The 17,783-nt window shown below is 40.1% G+C and overlaps 1 protein-coding gene across 11 annotated transcripts in view; it reads left to right on the top strand.

The window, feature by feature from the left end:
• LOC117605360 (phosphatase and actin regulator 2) overlaps positions 1 to 17,783 on the top strand; it is a 172,690-nt gene that overhangs the window by 121,607 nt on the left and 33,300 nt on the right. Inside the window, exons 1-2 of one of the 11 annotated variants that reach the window (XM_034326615.2) lie at positions 12,918 to 13,112; positions 15,022 to 15,485. The exons of 9 other annotated variants lie outside the window; for them this stretch is intronic. In XM_034326615.2, the coding sequence (XP_034182506.1) occupies positions 15,047 to 15,485 (439 nt within the window). In that variant the 5' untranslated portion in view covers positions 12,918 to 13,112; positions 15,022 to 15,046. Of the gene's footprint in view, positions 1 to 4,904; positions 4,953 to 12,917; positions 13,113 to 15,021; positions 15,486 to 17,783 lie in introns of those variants that run through there. One more of the 11 variants, XM_034326609.2, reaches the window with a different exon arrangement.

The following is a 17,783-nucleotide window of genomic DNA, read 5'->3' as shown; positions in this document are numbered from 1 at the left end:
TTCTTACATCCATTGTTAAACATTACTTGAAAAGATCCATTGATATATAGTCCAAGTATACTGATCTCAAAGAAGAAGCGCAAAGCATTGAGATGCAACGAAAGAGCAGGGTTGAATACTGGTTTTACAATAACAGCAACATTCTTTCGTGCAGAAAGATGATTGAAGGAAGCAGGATGTCGAAGCCGGACGTTTAATTTCCTGACCGACTAAAAATCTTCCTTTCTGCTTCAACGAGGAAGAAACTGACTGCATGAAAGGATTGAATGTAAATCTGAGACGAATTGAGGGAAATGTGAAGATCCATCGACGCGAAATGAATGCGATGGAAATTGAATTAACCGAAGCTCGAGACGATACTTTAATTGATCAAGGAAATCTTTTATTAATCGGATATAAAAGATTTTATAGTCAAAGGATATTTCTCAGAAATTAACAGTATACAAAATATTCATTTTCCTTGAACTTCTTAGTAACTTTTATAGCAGTGACAGTTAAACATGACTTCCTTCGGAACAAATATCAAAGTTTCTCTCGTTCCTTAATGATCGCAAACAGCGTGAGCGATTGGCGAACGTTTCGAAAACGGGAAAACGATTCGTCTCGTTTCCCATCTCAGTGTAAACACGACATCGCGGAGTTTCTGTCATCGAAAAAAGTTCATTCCTCGGTTTCCGGTGCATATTGCTTCGCTGTGGCGCCTGCAGTGTCAGGGTCGCCTGCACTTATTCGTAAATGTTCGCGATCGAGGTCGTGGCTAGCTAAATGAATGCGTTTAACGATCGTTCGCAAATATAATTTAAGAAAAAAAAGAGAGAAAAGTGTGATAAACCTGGTATGCATTTGCCAGCCGCTCGTTAAAACGTTTCAATGCTCCCCAGTGAAATAATCTGAAAAGAAACAATTAGAATGCACGCGGCCTCGGCTCGTTGCTTTTCTATTCGAAAATTTCAAATACGCTGACCATGGAATGAGAAGGTGTCCAGAAAGTTGGAAAAAATTCATGCGCTCGAAGGAAAAAGGCTGTCGTGCTTTGAAACTTAAAGGTGGCTCGTTTATTACGCGAACGAGAGCACCCTTCGCGACACCCTTTAATTTATTTCCTTCTATTGAAAAGCGTGAAGAGAGTTGAGGTGTTAAACGCGTCTCGATTCGTGGAATGAATTTTTTACGCTGATAAACAACGCTGCTACGTTACGTAAAACGTTTCAAGGGTTGTATTTTTGATTAAAGACTCGGCTCCTCGGTGAAAACGAGCCCCGAGTGGAATAGAAGAGAATATCAACGTTCCGGTAATTTTAGACGAGAAATAAATTTAGCTGAGAGAGGAACACCTTGGGTCAAGGTTACCGAGTGCCGATTGCATAAGACACTTCTTGATGAACTGAAAGAGCCAGAGGAGATTGGTCGCTTTGAACCTTTGATTACAAAATGGATATCTGTCTGCATCGTCGAAGCAATTAGTTGGTCATTTGAAACGGTTAACCTTCGGATGGAAGACCATAAAGGAGAGCCCCAATTTTAATTTAATTTTGTATTTCATATAATTTTTGTGATCGATAATGGATCTTAAAAGCACCCTCACCTTCCACCCCTCGTCGGTTTCCTTTAAATCTCAATATATTCGAGCAAACAAGCTTTCATCAGATTCGCTTCGTTTAAATACAAAGCATCGTGTACACGCACGATATCCAACGAAACGACAGAAGCATTCGAGTAAAGGACACTCAAAACTTTCACCGCAACGCTCTTCAAGCTCTCTTCTCCTTAAATACGCGGCTTGGTCGAACTGAAAGGGTAGCAGAGCCCACTCCAAAGGTCAAACACATTTTCGTCGAGGAACGAGGGTGGTAAGAAGTCGAACAACCTAGGCAGCCAGCAAAGGATTATTTTATCTCGACGAGAAGTCTACCGACGCGATTTCACGGAACGTGCACTGCAAAGGATGGTTGTACGAAGGGGTTGCCGAGGAGGATGGTAAAGGTAGATTCTCTTCTGCCATCAGTGGCAGCTATTCCAACGCATGTCAGCCTTTTTCCTTCCAAAAGATGTTACGCAGCCCCAAAAAAACGTCTCGCTTTTTTACTCTCCCGAGACACCCACTGCCGCAACCTCGAATTCCTTGGAATAAATATTAGCTCGACGAGGGTGGAAGAATCCTTTTTATATTTCTCCTGGGCAATCTTACGATTCCTGGTCAGAAATGGCCGGGAGAGCACGCACTATCGTTTTATCGAACCGACCACCCCTCTTTTGCTGTTTCATCCTGATGAATTTGTTCCTTGGGGATGTTTTAATCGGAAAGAATCGAAGGGGGACTTCGGTTTCGGGTTCAAGTAAAATTACACAAGATATAATTGAGTGTAAATATGAAAATATATTTCGATCTTTTATTACAACAGTAATATTACAATCAACTGATCCAATTTATCTTTGACATATTATACAATTTACTTTATTATCAGTATTCTTATCAATGATCTTTATTGAATTTGGCCAGAGGGCTTCCCGAGTTTCTGGCTAGAGTCTGGCAATTCCGAATTCGCAGGGATTCCTCGTCTGAAAACAGGAAACTGATTGCAACCGGATGAAACGTGTTCTTGGGCGGTGTTTCTCACGGTGTCCCATCTAACTTTGGCTAAGTTATAATAGACCTAAGCAGTTTAGCTGTGCCATCCAACTCCCCGGGTAACACTTTTAACGCGACGTCTGGATGAGTTTACATTTTCTTTACCTCAAATCGTATCGGGAGATTCTGAAAAAAATTCTCTTCAATTTTTTCCATGTAACGATTCTTTATGAAATATATTTTTTATTATAAATTGATGAAGGATAGGTATAGTTTATTTTCAGGATAGGAAGGTTAGAAAATATTATAGCGCTGGTAGTCAGCTCTGATTTATTTCAAACGATTATTTTAACGCCGAAACGGCGTTGGTGGGTCGTTTGCGGCGTCATTCGCCCCAAAAATTTCTCCATTTGTACCATTCCCGCGTCCATTTGCTGACGTTTATGCGTACCGCAACATCACACAACGTTAACATCCACGCTTTTCACGATTTTCTCTTTCATTTCCTGCAATTTCTGGGAAATTAATTTTTCTCATTAATACGGCCAATCGATCTATCGTATTTCATTCTGTCTTTAACAAAGACGAAAGGAGGGACCTGTGGAACGAATTAAACCGTGATTAACTCATAATCGATAACCAGGAACGTTAAATAAATTTCCCGGGAGGATTTGAAGCGCTCGAGCATTCCACAAACTTGCTGGATGGTTAATCAGCTCGCCGGAAGCGTTGCCAGAGCCATTTTCCAAAAGAACTTTGCGATAGACTCCCACGCGATGAAAATCTGGCCGAGTTCATCGTAGCCGGGGAACGAGGAACGAGCGAAATCGTTTTCGTGATTGTTTGGCGCAAACGTGATTGCGTTGCGCCAACGGGTGCCAATTAATTGCTGGAATCCTGCGGTCGAGAGCGGTGATTTACGTAACGATCGTTGTTCGCCGACTTCTCGCGCGAAACATTTGCATTCGTCGCCCTTAAACTCCGGCGAAATTGTTTCGCCACCGCAGCTGGATACGTTTAACACGTTATTTGCTGCGGGGGGTCGTCGTAGACCGGTGGCTAGAAAATTCGCTTGACGAGTAATTAAGGAATGCTACTCAAATTACAGTGATTGAATAATGAAATAAAAACGAGAAATTTATTACTACAAATTCTGATGAGAGGAAATAGAAAATTTTCAAAGTTTCTCAAATCACCCGGAAAACTGGGGAAATCGTTGTCCCCATTCGTTGTGGAAATCGCCCGCATATCGTCTAATTTGTCCAGTCTTTACGTTTGAACCGATCAGTAAATCGAAACGCACCCGCATCCCACAATCCTGTATACCTTCATTGTGTGCCCAAATAGTCGGGCAACGTTTTGGAATTCAGAAAATAGCAACTATTTGGAGCTTCGTTGCTCAGTGATAAGCTAATTACTGTTTTCAACTCTACTTATTTTGTAATTAATTAATGAATACGAAAGTTCAAAATGATGCTTGTAAAATCTTTTTGATTAAAAAGTTTCAATGACGAGGTTTTTCGAAGTTTCAATCGCGATAAAAATTTTTTATCAAAATGAGTGTTAGGTAAGGGTATAGAGGGAAAGTGTAAAAAAATTGAAAGGATTGCGTCAATATTTGTCGCTCATAATTGGAAAAATCGTTCTCTGTTAACTTATAGTATGTACTATAAGCTGAAGTAGAATAAGCGGCGTGTATGGTCAGACAGCCGTGGGCTTCTAGGCAAACAAGTAGTATAGATCAATGTTTGGTGAAGCAAGTGCAAAATTGAAGGATTCTTCGAATTGAATACACATCAGACGATTATTTCCAAACATCGTATACTTGAGATTCCTTTTTCCTATCTTTTATACATTTTTCAACCCCTGACTCGCGTGATCTTTGAACAATAGTCATGGGGAAGGGGTGACTCGTTGTTGAATGATCTTCGTGGAAAGAAAACATTGTCCTGGCGGTGATCACGTACAGTTCTCTGAAAGCATTCGCTCGTAAGAGTCCTACTGGAGGATGCTCTTTCCGAAACGAGCGGGGACGATGCGGGTAGAAGCGGGTTTCCTCTTGGCAACTAAGAACACGCTTCCTCGTGGCGAGTGCGGCGTGTCAGATCACGTTTCCGAAAGTCGAATGCCGTTGTCCGACGTTTCGTGTTCTCTTGTCGGGTTAATTTGATACAGACACGACGTGCCTTGTCGTTTTCGTTCCCTTCGAAACCAGAACCTCGATGGTGTCGCCGAAAACATAATCGATCTTTCATTAAAGATAGATTTTATTATTTTATTTTCGGATATGAAAATTGCAACATTTTCTAATGTTTTCTGTATTTTTATGTTTCAGGTAAGAGACTCTTGTTCAACGACTTCTTCAAATTGTCTTCCCAATTCTGTAAGTTTATTTATTTATTTTATAATACCTGAGGTAAATTTATCTTATAAAGTGGTCTCCCAAGATTTGAGAACCCTTCTCTTATTTATGATCACGGAAGACCCGGGTAGGAAATACTTATTTTCATATTTTTATATTCCTTATTCCGAGGTAACCAACAACTTTTTCCACTCACTCCCCGCATCGTTTCTTATTTTTATATTCGCCATATATCGTTCAAGAAAGAAGAGGATTTAATGCTGTGTCCATAGGAACGGTCGGGCTGGTAAATCCCCTTGAGGTTCGAGAACTTCAACCCTTAACACGTTCGCAGGAAGATCTCTATAAGGTCCTTGGCAACCACCCCCAAAGGGTTCCTGAAACTAAAATAGAGCTTCTTTTTCCAAAACACTTTTTGCTCTTCGATAAACCCCATTAAAGAAACGACATAAAAAAGAGAAAGAAAAAAATTTTATCTATCTACGATTTAGACGTGCTGTTTATTTTTTAGCTCTAAAATATTTTATCGACGATGTTTTAGTACTTTGAAAATCATAGAGGTGTTTGTTTGCAATGCTCTATAAAAATTCTGACTGTCCTTAGTTTTAGATCGATAATACAGCTTTCGAAGTAGATACTATTTAATTGGAAAAAAATATACTCATGAATCAGTCCACGCAGGAGAATATCCGTCCGGGCGGTCGTAAATGTCCGTTTGTAAACCTGCATCAAACCGCGGGTAACTTAAATTTATTTATTGATTCGTCGGCCGCTCCTGGGACTCGTAGTAGACCCATAAAAGTGGTTGCCATAGATACGCGGTTGCGAGTACCTTGAACCTCTCTTGGTCTTCATCCCCTAACCCTCGAGAATGTTTTTGCTGCCCCTGTAATTCCGATTCTCCGTTCTTCTAAAGTTGTTCCCTCGGCGGACAGGTGTTAGTGAATGTCCGCGATCCTCGTTTCGACGGTAATGATCGTACTACTTGTACCTGCGATCCTTGTCCGACTATATACGCGGCTGTACTACTAGTTCAGGCTATATTGTACGCCACTCATTTCGCCTTCTATGAGACTATAGCGTGGTTATGAACACGTGCCTATACTACTTGTTTAACCACATACCGGTCCATATCGCTGGTCGGATCGTATATCAGCCTGGGTTACCTGTGCGCATCATACGTTGAGTTGTACTACTTATACGGCTGCACACTGGTCGTGTATTACTTGGCTGGCCAAATTCGGGTGTTATGCTACTTCTGTGGCCACGTATTGGTTTGATACTGTTTACCTAGTTAAATAATAGTTCTTCGCTAATAAAAACTAATATAGGGGAGAATGGAGAAGCTTGATAGTTTTGTATTAGCCATTTAACTATCGGACGGCGGACCATGGTGAGAGTCCCAATTCACTTGCTCAAAGTTCGTCACTTCAATGGTCGCGTCGACATTCTAGCAGGATCTTGGCAATTATTCCACTAACTGAAATGTTTGCTTTACCTATGGGCAAGCGTAGAAGCAAAGCCATACGGAAGGGGTCATTCGAATAAATCGATGGCCGGATGCAAATATCGTGTCCAAAAGCTTCTTCGGTATGCAAAAGAGAACGCGAAGCGCTTTCAACGGGGAGCTTTCGTAGATGTCGCGGTCATAAATATGAATAATTTTCGGAAATAGCGGTCGGGTAAAGCTGTTGAAGGACGTGAAAGAAGCGATTCGGAATAAAAGGGGTGGACACGTTTTCCTCGGCTACCATTCTCTCGCTCGTTCTCCAACTGAATTCCTGCTTTTGATGGTGTATGGTTTCAGACTACTTTTGAAATCTCGTTTGAAAACTCTAGCTAAAGAGAGCTGTTGAAAATACCTGAAAATCCGAAGGAATCTCTGCTCGATTACTTCCGGAAGATTACCGCTACTTGAGATCTTTGAATTCAACCGGAATTATTCCCGAAGCTTTTGAATAACGACGTTTAATTATAAATGTAGAACATTGGCTTTTGTTGGCGGATGTATTCTGAAGTTTCGTTAATTTGGAACATTTGAAACAGTTTCCTTCGTGCTTCATTTAAATTTACGATCCAGTAAAAATATTCACAAGTAGATTCGAAGAATAATGGATTAATCTGCCTCTGAATAAACATCCCACCCCTCATACCGGCCGAGTAACACGGGTTTTCAGCTTTAATAAGCTGTAAACCGGAAACCGACTCGCCCACGCAACCACTTGTGCCTCAGATGAATTTTTTCGTACAATATTAATACTTAACCGTGTGACGTTATACTTGGTAGTTCTTATTCCCAACGGAATGACAATGAAATATGTTTCTGCACAATAAGCGCGTGTAATTTTTCCAAAGAAGGTAAGAAAATTGAAACGAATTTTCCTGCAACACCGAAAACGAGACTTCAAAATCGCTAACAAAATATATGCTCGTCCCAGTTTCTGAACTTATCGTTTGCTTTAAGAATCATAGTATAATTTGGCCAATTGCTTATTCGTTATATTTTATCGTCGAGAGGAGTGTTACTATTGATTGGACGTTTCTGTCGCGATCCTCCGAGCAAACTCTCATCGGATTTCTTCGTGAATTCACTATTGGAGTTCCCTTAACTACCGTCTCGTCTTAACGAGAATAGAAACCATGAATTGGAGCATGAATCCTAAGTGAACCGAGTCCTGATGTCAGTATCGATGCTTTGCTCGGTGTATCGCGTGTTGTTGTACACCGGGCGTTCTCGAAACACCAGAAATATTTTATAATTGCTACGTTTCTAACTTTCTATAAATTTTGAGAAGCTGTTAAAAAGAAATAATATCAAGGATGTGTACACGTTGTTCGCAGAAAAAGAGTTCGCTGATGGAGTGGCGTTTCAGCCTCCTCTCGTCAGTTAGTTTCCGGAAGACAGACAAGTAAGGGTGGGGTTTAATTCGACGAAATCGATGCAAGGACTATCGCGAAACTCCCCTAAAGCAACGTGGATTCGAAAACAGGGTCAAGGCTTCGTAGGAACCCTCCAGGACCCAGGAACTCGGTCCCTCGAGAAATGTTTACATCCGTGTTTAGCTTGCCAGCACTGTTCGAGAACGTTACTATCCTTCCTCCCTTCATTTTATGATTCCTCATACACCCCTTCGCGGCACCCTCGCCGTAGCTCATTTCTTCGCCGCCTTCCAAGAAATTCTATTTTGTCTGCAAACGCGGCGAGAATAGAAATGAATTCAACAAGGAAGCAGCCCTCAACGGGTTGTTCGTGTTCAAAATAAAGATGCTTAACCATCGGTGCCGACGAGGAATTTGAATTTTTAAAGAAATTCTGTCGACAATTAAAGAACAATTAGCAAACGCAATATATTTCCCGCAGGATTCTCGTTCAACTGAAAAATCCATAAACAATTCACGAGCAGATGTTCTTTAACGAGTTTCATTTCCTACTACTCGTTTTTCCTCTTCCACCAAGCGAACGGTGCTTTTTCAGTCTCCGCCACGTTTTTCTAAACCGATTTCCTTTTTCCACCCAGGATTCTCGATGTCAAGGACAAACGTACCGAACGAACCCCAAGTTCGCGCGTGGAAGCCGAGGTCGGAAGTTTACGGAAGCTTTGACGCTTCCTGTTTCGTTCTTATTCAACGATGAGTTTAGTAAGAACGTTCTTTCCACCGCGATAACTCACGTCCGTCCTCGGAAAGCTGTTGAAATTTGTGGCCGTGTTCGTTCAGCTTCTGTTTCGAAAACTTTTGTATCGGTGTCGACGTTCGAATCGCACAAAGATATCTTGCGTTCAGTCAAGGTTTAGGAAACGAGAGATAAAACTCTTTTATTCACCTCTGATTCAGGAAATTGATGCTTTCGAGGAACAATGCAGCTGATTGGTTTTCTTTTTTTTTTGTTGAACGAAAAGAGAGTAAAATATTCTTTTATAATTCTAAGAAGATATTTATTTATTCAACTCTTTATGACAATGACGACAATAGAAAATTCTTTTTAATATTGCTCTGGAGTTTCTGAAAGCATATTTTATAAAATCGAAGGTTCTACGTGGCGCGATATTCGTCGTTGAGCTTTCGCGGTATTTTCGGGGCTTTTAGAGATGGGAGCGCGGACCGCACCCTGCTGTCTGTAATTTTTCAATCATGTAAATTACCGTGGCCGACGTGGATACGCGTGTCAAGCGAACAACGACGTCTCGTCGTCGACGTTCATAAACGTCACTCACGTTCCCGGTGTCATCGGCGACAATGCGAGGATAGATTGGGTACTTTTTCAAACGAATTTCAGCCTGACGGCTGACGAAAGGGCTAGAAAGGCGAAATGATTCTCGTTTAAATAAAACTATCCACCAGCCTGGAAAGCTGACAAAAACGTCCGGTTGAATTTGGCTTCGTTTAACCCTTACGTTAATAAACATCGTACATATTCATTCTTGAGATATTTTTACTTTCTATTCAGAGGTACGTCTGCCACTTAAAAGGTGGCCTAAAGAAAGGGAAATTTGGTCAGGGCCAATAGTTTAGCGGGTGGTGTTTCTTTGATACACCGCATTTATAAGCTTTGATGCCTAGCCACGTTGGATATTTGCACCACCGGCTGTCTTCTAACGTTCCTTCCTCAACCCTCTCACCGAAACTCGGTCAGGGTTGCTTCCTGATTTCGCCGTTGAAAGCCGGTATCGACTTCTTTAAAACTTTAACAACTATCTGTCACCTCTGCCTTTTCTTCCTCGCACGAGAAACAGCTTTCGCGGGTCACTGTTTCTCATTGAGTTAATCGAACTTCCTTGCGGACCTCTTCGATGTCAAATACATTTTCAATCTTCTTATTGATGCATAAGCCAGTTATTTACTAAATTGGTTAACTCTAAAAAATAAAAAGTAGAGAAATTGATAAAATCGACTTTCGTGGAACGCGTTTGCCTCGGTGAGTTTCATCCGATTCTGACGAATCGTGTCGCAGCATCGTCGTTTGTCATGTTCATATTGATTGATTCTTCTGATGTTTATAAATCCGTGTCGTGGCTCGAGAGCGTAGCGTTGCAAAAATAATTTATGGAAAATTTATTGGACGTGGAATTCTGAACACTGCGGTTTTTATGCGTTTATGTCATTTTAAAAGGGATACATAATGTATAGAATTTGTGGTAGACGGAGTGGAAAATAATGGAATGTTCAAGGGATATTAAATATGGATAAATTTCATTATAAATTTAATTTTATTCATTGCCATTCTCATTTAATAAATTTTCAACCTTTCCTTTAGCAAAATTTTAGTTAAAAATAGAATTACCTTCAATGTATTCAAGCAATCGATAAGAAAAGTATCGTATTGAATAATATTCTACGTTTATTTCGATTACGATAACATTATTGATATTTTAACAATGGTTTACCAATTCTTCAAGGTTTCAGCAATAAATCAGAAACATTTCTCGCCCTAAGAAAAAAATCTATAGATATACTCGACGAAATTCTTCGTTTTATATTCAGGATCAAAGTTGAATTTCCAGAATTCTCTGTAATAAGATATACAAAAAAGTAATGGAATTATGTTTGTTCAAAACTCTTTTCAATTTTTTTGTAGAAAAATTCATTTGCTAGTTTTTCTGTTTTATCAAAAATGAAAAAATTTCCATATACACGCGCGGAAAGTTTCAATTTCCAGGGTCAATTAAAACGAACGATCTCTATTAATTGTAGCGAATGGTGACACGTGGGATACACTTTGTTGCATAACCAATTTCCCTGGGAAAATAGACGCATCATAAAGAAGCCCAGTTTATTTTGATCGTAAAGCGTAACGTAGCAAATGAAACTCTCAATCTTTGAACTGCATCTACGTCTGCATCGTTTGCATTGCATTTCCGTTTCCATTATTTTCTTTATTCATCGCGAAATTGTTATTTTTCAATGTATCATTCTTACATGACACGATAAATATAGAAAAATCCTCGCTCGATGTCCACCTGTCTCAATAGTCACAATATTTGTACATTTATTTGTAATGATTTACCACGATAATTAAAACACATTATAGCTAACAGTATTTCAAAAAATAATGAGAAAATGATTTCTCTAATTTCCAAAATCCTAGGACAATTCTAGCACCATAATTAAACCACGTAATATCTAAAGTTTCCCAGAAAATAATCAGAAAGGGAGCCAATCTCATCCCTCGCCAAAAGTAAGAGCTTCTTTCCCTCTAATAATTTGAAACTTTTCCACGGTGTCGTCCCCCGGGTGCAAAAGTCGATCAACGAGCAAAACGCGTTACCTTCGACGAAGCTAAATCGAATTCATCCGGCGACCCTGATCATGATCTGAAATCCTCTCGGTTCGTTTCGCGCATCGTCACCCCTTCCTCGCCGCACGAGGAAGAGCACGTCTCGTCACCGTCTCGCCTTCCTTTTTCCGTGGAATATCTCAAGGTCGAGCGGCAGGTCCCCTGGTCGAAGTCGAGGTGCGACCGTAGGGTGCACCCACGCGCCGATACAGGCAGGCAACGTGTCGACGAAGGCGGAGAGGAGGCCGAGAGTAATGATCGATACTGCTGATACACCGGATCCTGATCAGAGCTGGCAAAGACCCCTTCTCCTCTCTGGTAGCAGCGCGTGTCTCGACACGCAGAAGGACGAATTTCGTGTCTCCTGTTCCTCGTTCCATCAGCGGTCACAGCCAGCCTCCACCCCTCGGCGTCGAGCAACCAACTGCGCCCCCTTGGAAAATGAAAAGGCCCCTCCACCACGCTCGAGTTTTCCAGTAACGATCGGTTCCCTTGCCCGGGGTACGAGTAGAACGGATAACGCGTCACCCCTCTGTCCCTCCTAGCCACCCTTACCGCCCTCCCTTTTCGTCCTCAGGCTCGGAACGGCGCCGCGCGGCGCCCTTGCTCTTCGCCACGCGCCAAATCTTTCCCGCGCTGCCTCGAACGCATGGTGAAATGCATGGCGCTTCAGGAACGGGGTGGTTTTTAAAAGCGGCAATTTTGAATCTGATAGTCGAGGGAAGTTGATTTGGCAAATGTATACGAATAATAGTGAAAATATTTGTTTCTTTATTTATTGTAGGAGTTGGTAGGCTGATTCTTCATTTTTGTTTCATGCTTTTTTAATGCAACTTAACAAGATTTTTTTTATGGTTATTTCTTTTACCTGCATATTTCTCGAACCGAAGGTTGTTTCGAATTTTTATTAGACCCTCATGGTATATGTATACCGAAATTGAGCTACTGTTTTGTTCAGGCCGCGTTACTGTTTTCCATACAAATAGGTTTCAAAGTACGCGAAACAAGAAGCACAACTTACTTTATATCAAAACTTATGTAGATACGTTTAAATTTCAAACTGGAAGCCACACTGGTACTCCGTTTCCGTTCAAATCTAAATTTAAGATATTGCACGGAATTTCATTTCTCTACATTAAACAGTCCTCGGGGTATGCCTGCTTTTAACACCGGAAAATTCCGATTTCTTGGCGCATTTCGAACCATGAAATTATGTCCCTGATCTTATACTATCAACCAACTTAAGAAATCTAAAGAATATCGATTTTCATGCAAGGATAATTGAAGTAAAAATACACCTGAGTTTCTAAAAACGATTTATTTTTATTGCGAAAAATTTATTGTGTTGCTCTTCTAGAAAAGCAATAAAGTCATTTCGAAACGTATACATGTTTCTCCAATCGTCGATCGTTTGCCGTGCTTTTCATGAATGTTTCAAGTTGTTCGAATTTCAATACACGTTCGTTGAAGTGCCCTTGATAGTATGACGAAAGATCCGCCCCTGCTTCAGCCCCCAACAAAACCGCCGGGTCCTCTTTGCAGCCTCCACAGGCAGCAAACCGGACGCCCACGCGTCTTCGAGGTACGATCGTATCCGCTACAACCCATCGTATTGCGCGCGCAACCCCACGGGGACAATCGGTCGGTTCCGTCACCCTTCGGTGAACGTTCGGCAGCCTTCGGCCGCGCTCGACCGGCCCGCGACAAAGGAAGACGGAGAACCGCCGGCCGCTCAGTACGGCAGACGCTCTTCTGCGGAGCGCACCACGAGTCGTGTGTAAGTGTATCACTTCCGTCGTACACGCGCGCAACTGGTGATCGATTCGTACTTCCGCCACCGGTCGGCCTTCTCTTCGAACTCTACGGAATCTGTCAAGGTCACTCGGTGACAGCGAAACATCGCACAGGTGCATGGTACCAGCAGCGATTGGGTGTCCGCGTGTTCCTTTCGCAGGAAAGAGGTTTCCTTTATTATTGATAATTCTTTTTTTTAGAGTGGACATTTAAGAATTTTACATTTTGACATTATAAGACAAATTCAGAATCTAATTGTTAGTGATTATGGCATCTAATTTTTTTAATCGTGTTCTAGATTATATTTTTAGTCACGAGCTGTTATTATACTTTCTGCACATAGTTTGAATTTAACATCGATTTTATTCGAAGGTTTGCATCAAAATTGTTGTTAATCCGTTTTTCCTCGGAAATATCTGTTTTGTATAAACGTCACAGCAAAATCGATTCGTTGAGTGAAAAAATATTGACACCCTTTGTTTGCTTTGTCTTACAGTACATTTTTTCGCGAACACGTACAGTGACGCATCCTTAAAACGCAGTTTGCTCATATGAAAAAAATAGCACAAGAAGTATTAGTTCTTAAATTAATAAAAATTTTGTATTTTTCAAAATTTCGAAATACAATATTAAAAATTTCAAGCACGGGAAAGAATTTTCATTTCTTATCCAAACAAATTTCATCGAACCCGTCGCAAACTCTACGTTCATTCTCGATCAAGGTTCAAGGAAAATGACTTCGTAACTATAAACTATGCAGTTCAAATAAATTCACGGACATGTGATCATTGAACAAGCACTTTCTCGAAAGAGTGAAAAAGGATGATAAAATATCGTTCTCTAGGGAATTGTCAATTTCATTTGATCGCGATCGATGAATTGAAACAGTTATCGAGAATGCTTTTATCAGATGAAAACGATCCCTGGAGAATGTCGAGGCGACGGATTAGCAACAGCCAGTGCTAATTAAAAGTTGTCGTTGGCGTTCAATGAAACGCAACTGGTGTTTGAGATTATAAGCTTCAAATATCGAGTCAAAGGAAAGAATCTGAGAAAGGAAATTGTTAACACGAAAGACACCCAATCGTTGTGTACAATGTAATCATCAAAAAGTCTCATAATTTTCATTAAAAATTTCATTTAATCTTGACCGTCGATCATTAGTCTGTTCGCAAATCGTTTGGTGTATTAAAGAAACTTGAAAAAGGTAAAAGTGAACTGTTTCTTTATTTATTGAATATCACAGACTGTCTTTGAAACGTAGTTTTTGTGAATACTGTGTTCGACGATTGAAATTCAGTTCATTAGTGTGTTCGGTTTTAAATAATATGTTGTGACTCGGTATATATCAAGCTGTACGTGATTTCTGTGCTTTTCCAGTTCAATCTAATAAACAATCGATGACGAGGGATTGTATGTTAAAGTTTCGTGAAAATCAAATAATTGAATGAATCTTGAAGCGAACGTTTCATAAGCTAGACTTTGACGTTTCATTAATTAATCTATAATTGCCTTTACCGTGATGAAATGAGTTAAATTATTCTGAGATTTAAATGAGATTTTATGTTTACTTATCGTTATAATTTTAATTAAAAATCGGGTATACATGGAGACGTAATCGTCGCGAAATCTGTTCGCTTTTACCTTCGATACATTTGCATAATGCGATTCATCACTTTCAACATTTACATTTTCAAACAGTATTTTTGATGTTATTTTAAATTAAATGGAAAAGTTAACTGATCCTGTACTTAACATGTTGAATGCCATAGAGGTTAAATGAAAAACTGCAATAGGAGGTTGAAAATCGAAAGCTCAGAATTTTTAATTTCAAAATTAATTAATCCAATCTTGAATAATTACTGTTTTATTATGTTCCGTTACATACGTTCGTTTCTCCTAAGGCATTTAACCTGTTAAATGGCGCATTAAATCGTCGAATTCGTCATCTATTTATCATCGAGCACAAGTATCGTCTTGATGTATACGTATCATAACACTGTTCGTGATCGTTCCCAACAGTCGTGTCATTCACCATGAACCACATATGAGACATGATCGAACTCATCCGGCGTCGAATCAACAACACGAGCATCTTCAACGATATCGTTCAATTTTAAATTCATCGAGTCGACAGATTGATTCTGCGCGAAAACAAAAAACAAATCGTGATCGAGGGGAAACTTTTCACGAAATATATTCCGGTGGTTCGCGAGCGACTTTTTCGGCGATCGGAGAAGCAATATTCGATCAGGCAAACACGAAATCGCAAAAGGAAGATATGAGTGGGGTCGGTTTTCTGGCGGCCGTGAAAACATTCGCGCCGGGTGGCCGTCGACGTAGACGATGCGAAAAACAACAGAAAATCCTGGAGCTTCCTCCAGGATACGCCATGCAACCGGATGTCGTACCCTGCTGGGATTCGGCACCGCCAATCACGCCGCCTGCCGCGTTTCTTCCGCCTGGATATAAGAAAGGCTTTCCAGGTGAGCCAACACTTATTTTCCAAAAATTGATCGAAAATTATTTTTAACAGAAACTTGTAAAATGACCTTTTTTCTTAAAGCGATTCTCGAATTAGAGTTGTCGCGTTGAAATAAAATAAATCTTTCCAAAGGATTTACAACGACAAACGAACATTAACATTCAAGCACCGTCGCTCTAGAAATGTTTAATTTCTACGTCCTCCCCGCTGGTTTCCTTTGATTCGTTTCGCCAAGTCTCGTGCAGTCGGGACGCCTTTCAATTTTCTTCAACAATACCCTGATCGTTTATCTCCATTAAAACACAACTGTGCTTTCGTTGCGCGTGCCAGCTGCACTTGCTTCGCGTATAGATCGCGTTAATAGTTCATTGTTTACCCTGTTCGCCGTTCTGCTTCAGTGGGCCCGTTATCCGCTATCATTCGAATGAAAAATACCAAAATGAAGAACCTTGTGTTCGCTAGCTCCGGTTTAAAGTATTGATTTATTTAAAAAAAAGCTATGTTACTATCTGCGTTTCTGATAACTGTCAAAGAGAGACACCCTGTTTAACCCCTTCTCATCCATGGACGAGATATCTCGCTAACTGATTATTATCCCTTCGATCTTTTATACAAAATATTTCCCGATTCAGTGTCGTTTGTTTGACATTTTGGATTTTTAATTTAAGAACGAGTCGTGAACTTTTCGTTCTATAAATTAGTTGGCTACAAATCAGTTGGCGAAATATCTCGTCTGTGGATGCGAAGGGGTTAATCAATATTCTTTGGACCATTTTTATATAGTGTTATACTAATTAATTAGCGTTTGAAAATTAGAAATTCTACTACATTCGTGATCAAATCAGGTTTCCTTCGGAAAGTGATGATGGAAAAGATATAAAACCAATCCTTTTACCTGCACGTATCTTTAATCTAAATATTGAAATTTCTCGAAAGATGGTATTCGTTATTTAACGAGCGGCGAAGTTTATTTATTGAGCTTCGTGCGGTTAATCGTGAGACAGATTGTTTTTCCTCTGTTCGTCATCGAAAAATCGAGGGACGAGCTTTCCCCGTGCTTTTCGGCGACGTATGCCGAGCTTGCGTGTCCTGAATTCGCTCGAAGCGAAAATAACCGATGAAAAATGTCGATCTACACCGCATGGATATCAATGAACCGAAAAGCACATTTTACCATCGCTCTGAAATATTCCTTCTGGTCGTGTAAATGAATAGCACAGAAAAAGCCAGTCGATAATTGCGGCTTAATCGTTGTTAAAATCGACTGGGTTTCTCGCGAGATTGCGAATTAATCATTTCACCAGACGGTATGACCGGGTCGAAATTGCTCGTGTGTCGTTTATATCGTTACTGGTTAATTATACGAGTTATTAAATATTTCTACGCCAAGAATATGTCTCTCGTGTAATATTTAACGTTATTGGAATTTCATTACCGTCGTTTAATTTGATGCAATCATTATCGAGGTGCATTGATTAAAGGTACAACATTTTATATGGCTTTTTGATTTAGATTATAAAAGGGAGTTTTAATTATTTATTTCTAAAAGGGATGATTGAAGTTTAATTTTTTCTTGACCTTTTAAAAGCCTTGGTGGGTCAAGTTACCAGTGTTTCCGTCGCTGTTTCATAGAAATATTTTTAAATAATCCAGCCTGGAAAATTTCCAATGTAATTACGTTGTATAAAGAAAAAACGCAGATGGAAACTGGACCACGAACTTCTGCCTCTGCTAAAACTAAACTTTTCGACGGTTTCACCTTTGACCCGTGAATCGCACAGTTGTTATTTAAAAAGCCAGTTTGCTTCTATCGATGGCGATAGAACTCGAGTGTTCTTCGCTTTTATGGCTCTCTGGCAAAAGATCAACGGGGTTCTGTGAATTCGAACTGACTTAGAAATTCAATTCACTACTACTGCATATTTATTAGAAGTCCTATAAAATTTCAGTTCGTATGCACGATCTAGAAATCGCAGTTTATTAATTAACAATCTATTATACGAACACATTTTGTTATAACTGCAACTATTTATACGTTAGTGATACTTTTTTAATTAATGATGAAAGGATAAAAGATGAAATAGTACACTTTTAGGTGGTTGAATGGTAGGAAATGTTTAATGAAAGCGTATATTTGCCAGCTCGTTTTAATTTGAAGGCACGATTTAAGGAACGACGAGTTACCAAAGTGTGCGTTAAAGGGAAAAAGGTGGTTGTAGAACTTGGAAGGATGGTCTGGTCTTTTTGTCGAAGTTGAATTAATTCGATCTCGGGAAGATTATGCAGTTCCGTCACGGCG

This window comes from Osmia lignaria, chromosome 3 (genome assembly GCF_051020975.1).
Source record: "Osmia lignaria lignaria isolate PbOS001 chromosome 3, iyOsmLign1, whole genome shotgun sequence".
Lineage (NCBI taxonomy): Eukaryota > Metazoa > Arthropoda > Insecta > Hymenoptera > Megachilidae > Osmia > Osmia lignaria.
This window is presented reverse-complemented; position numbering and strand designations above follow the sequence as displayed.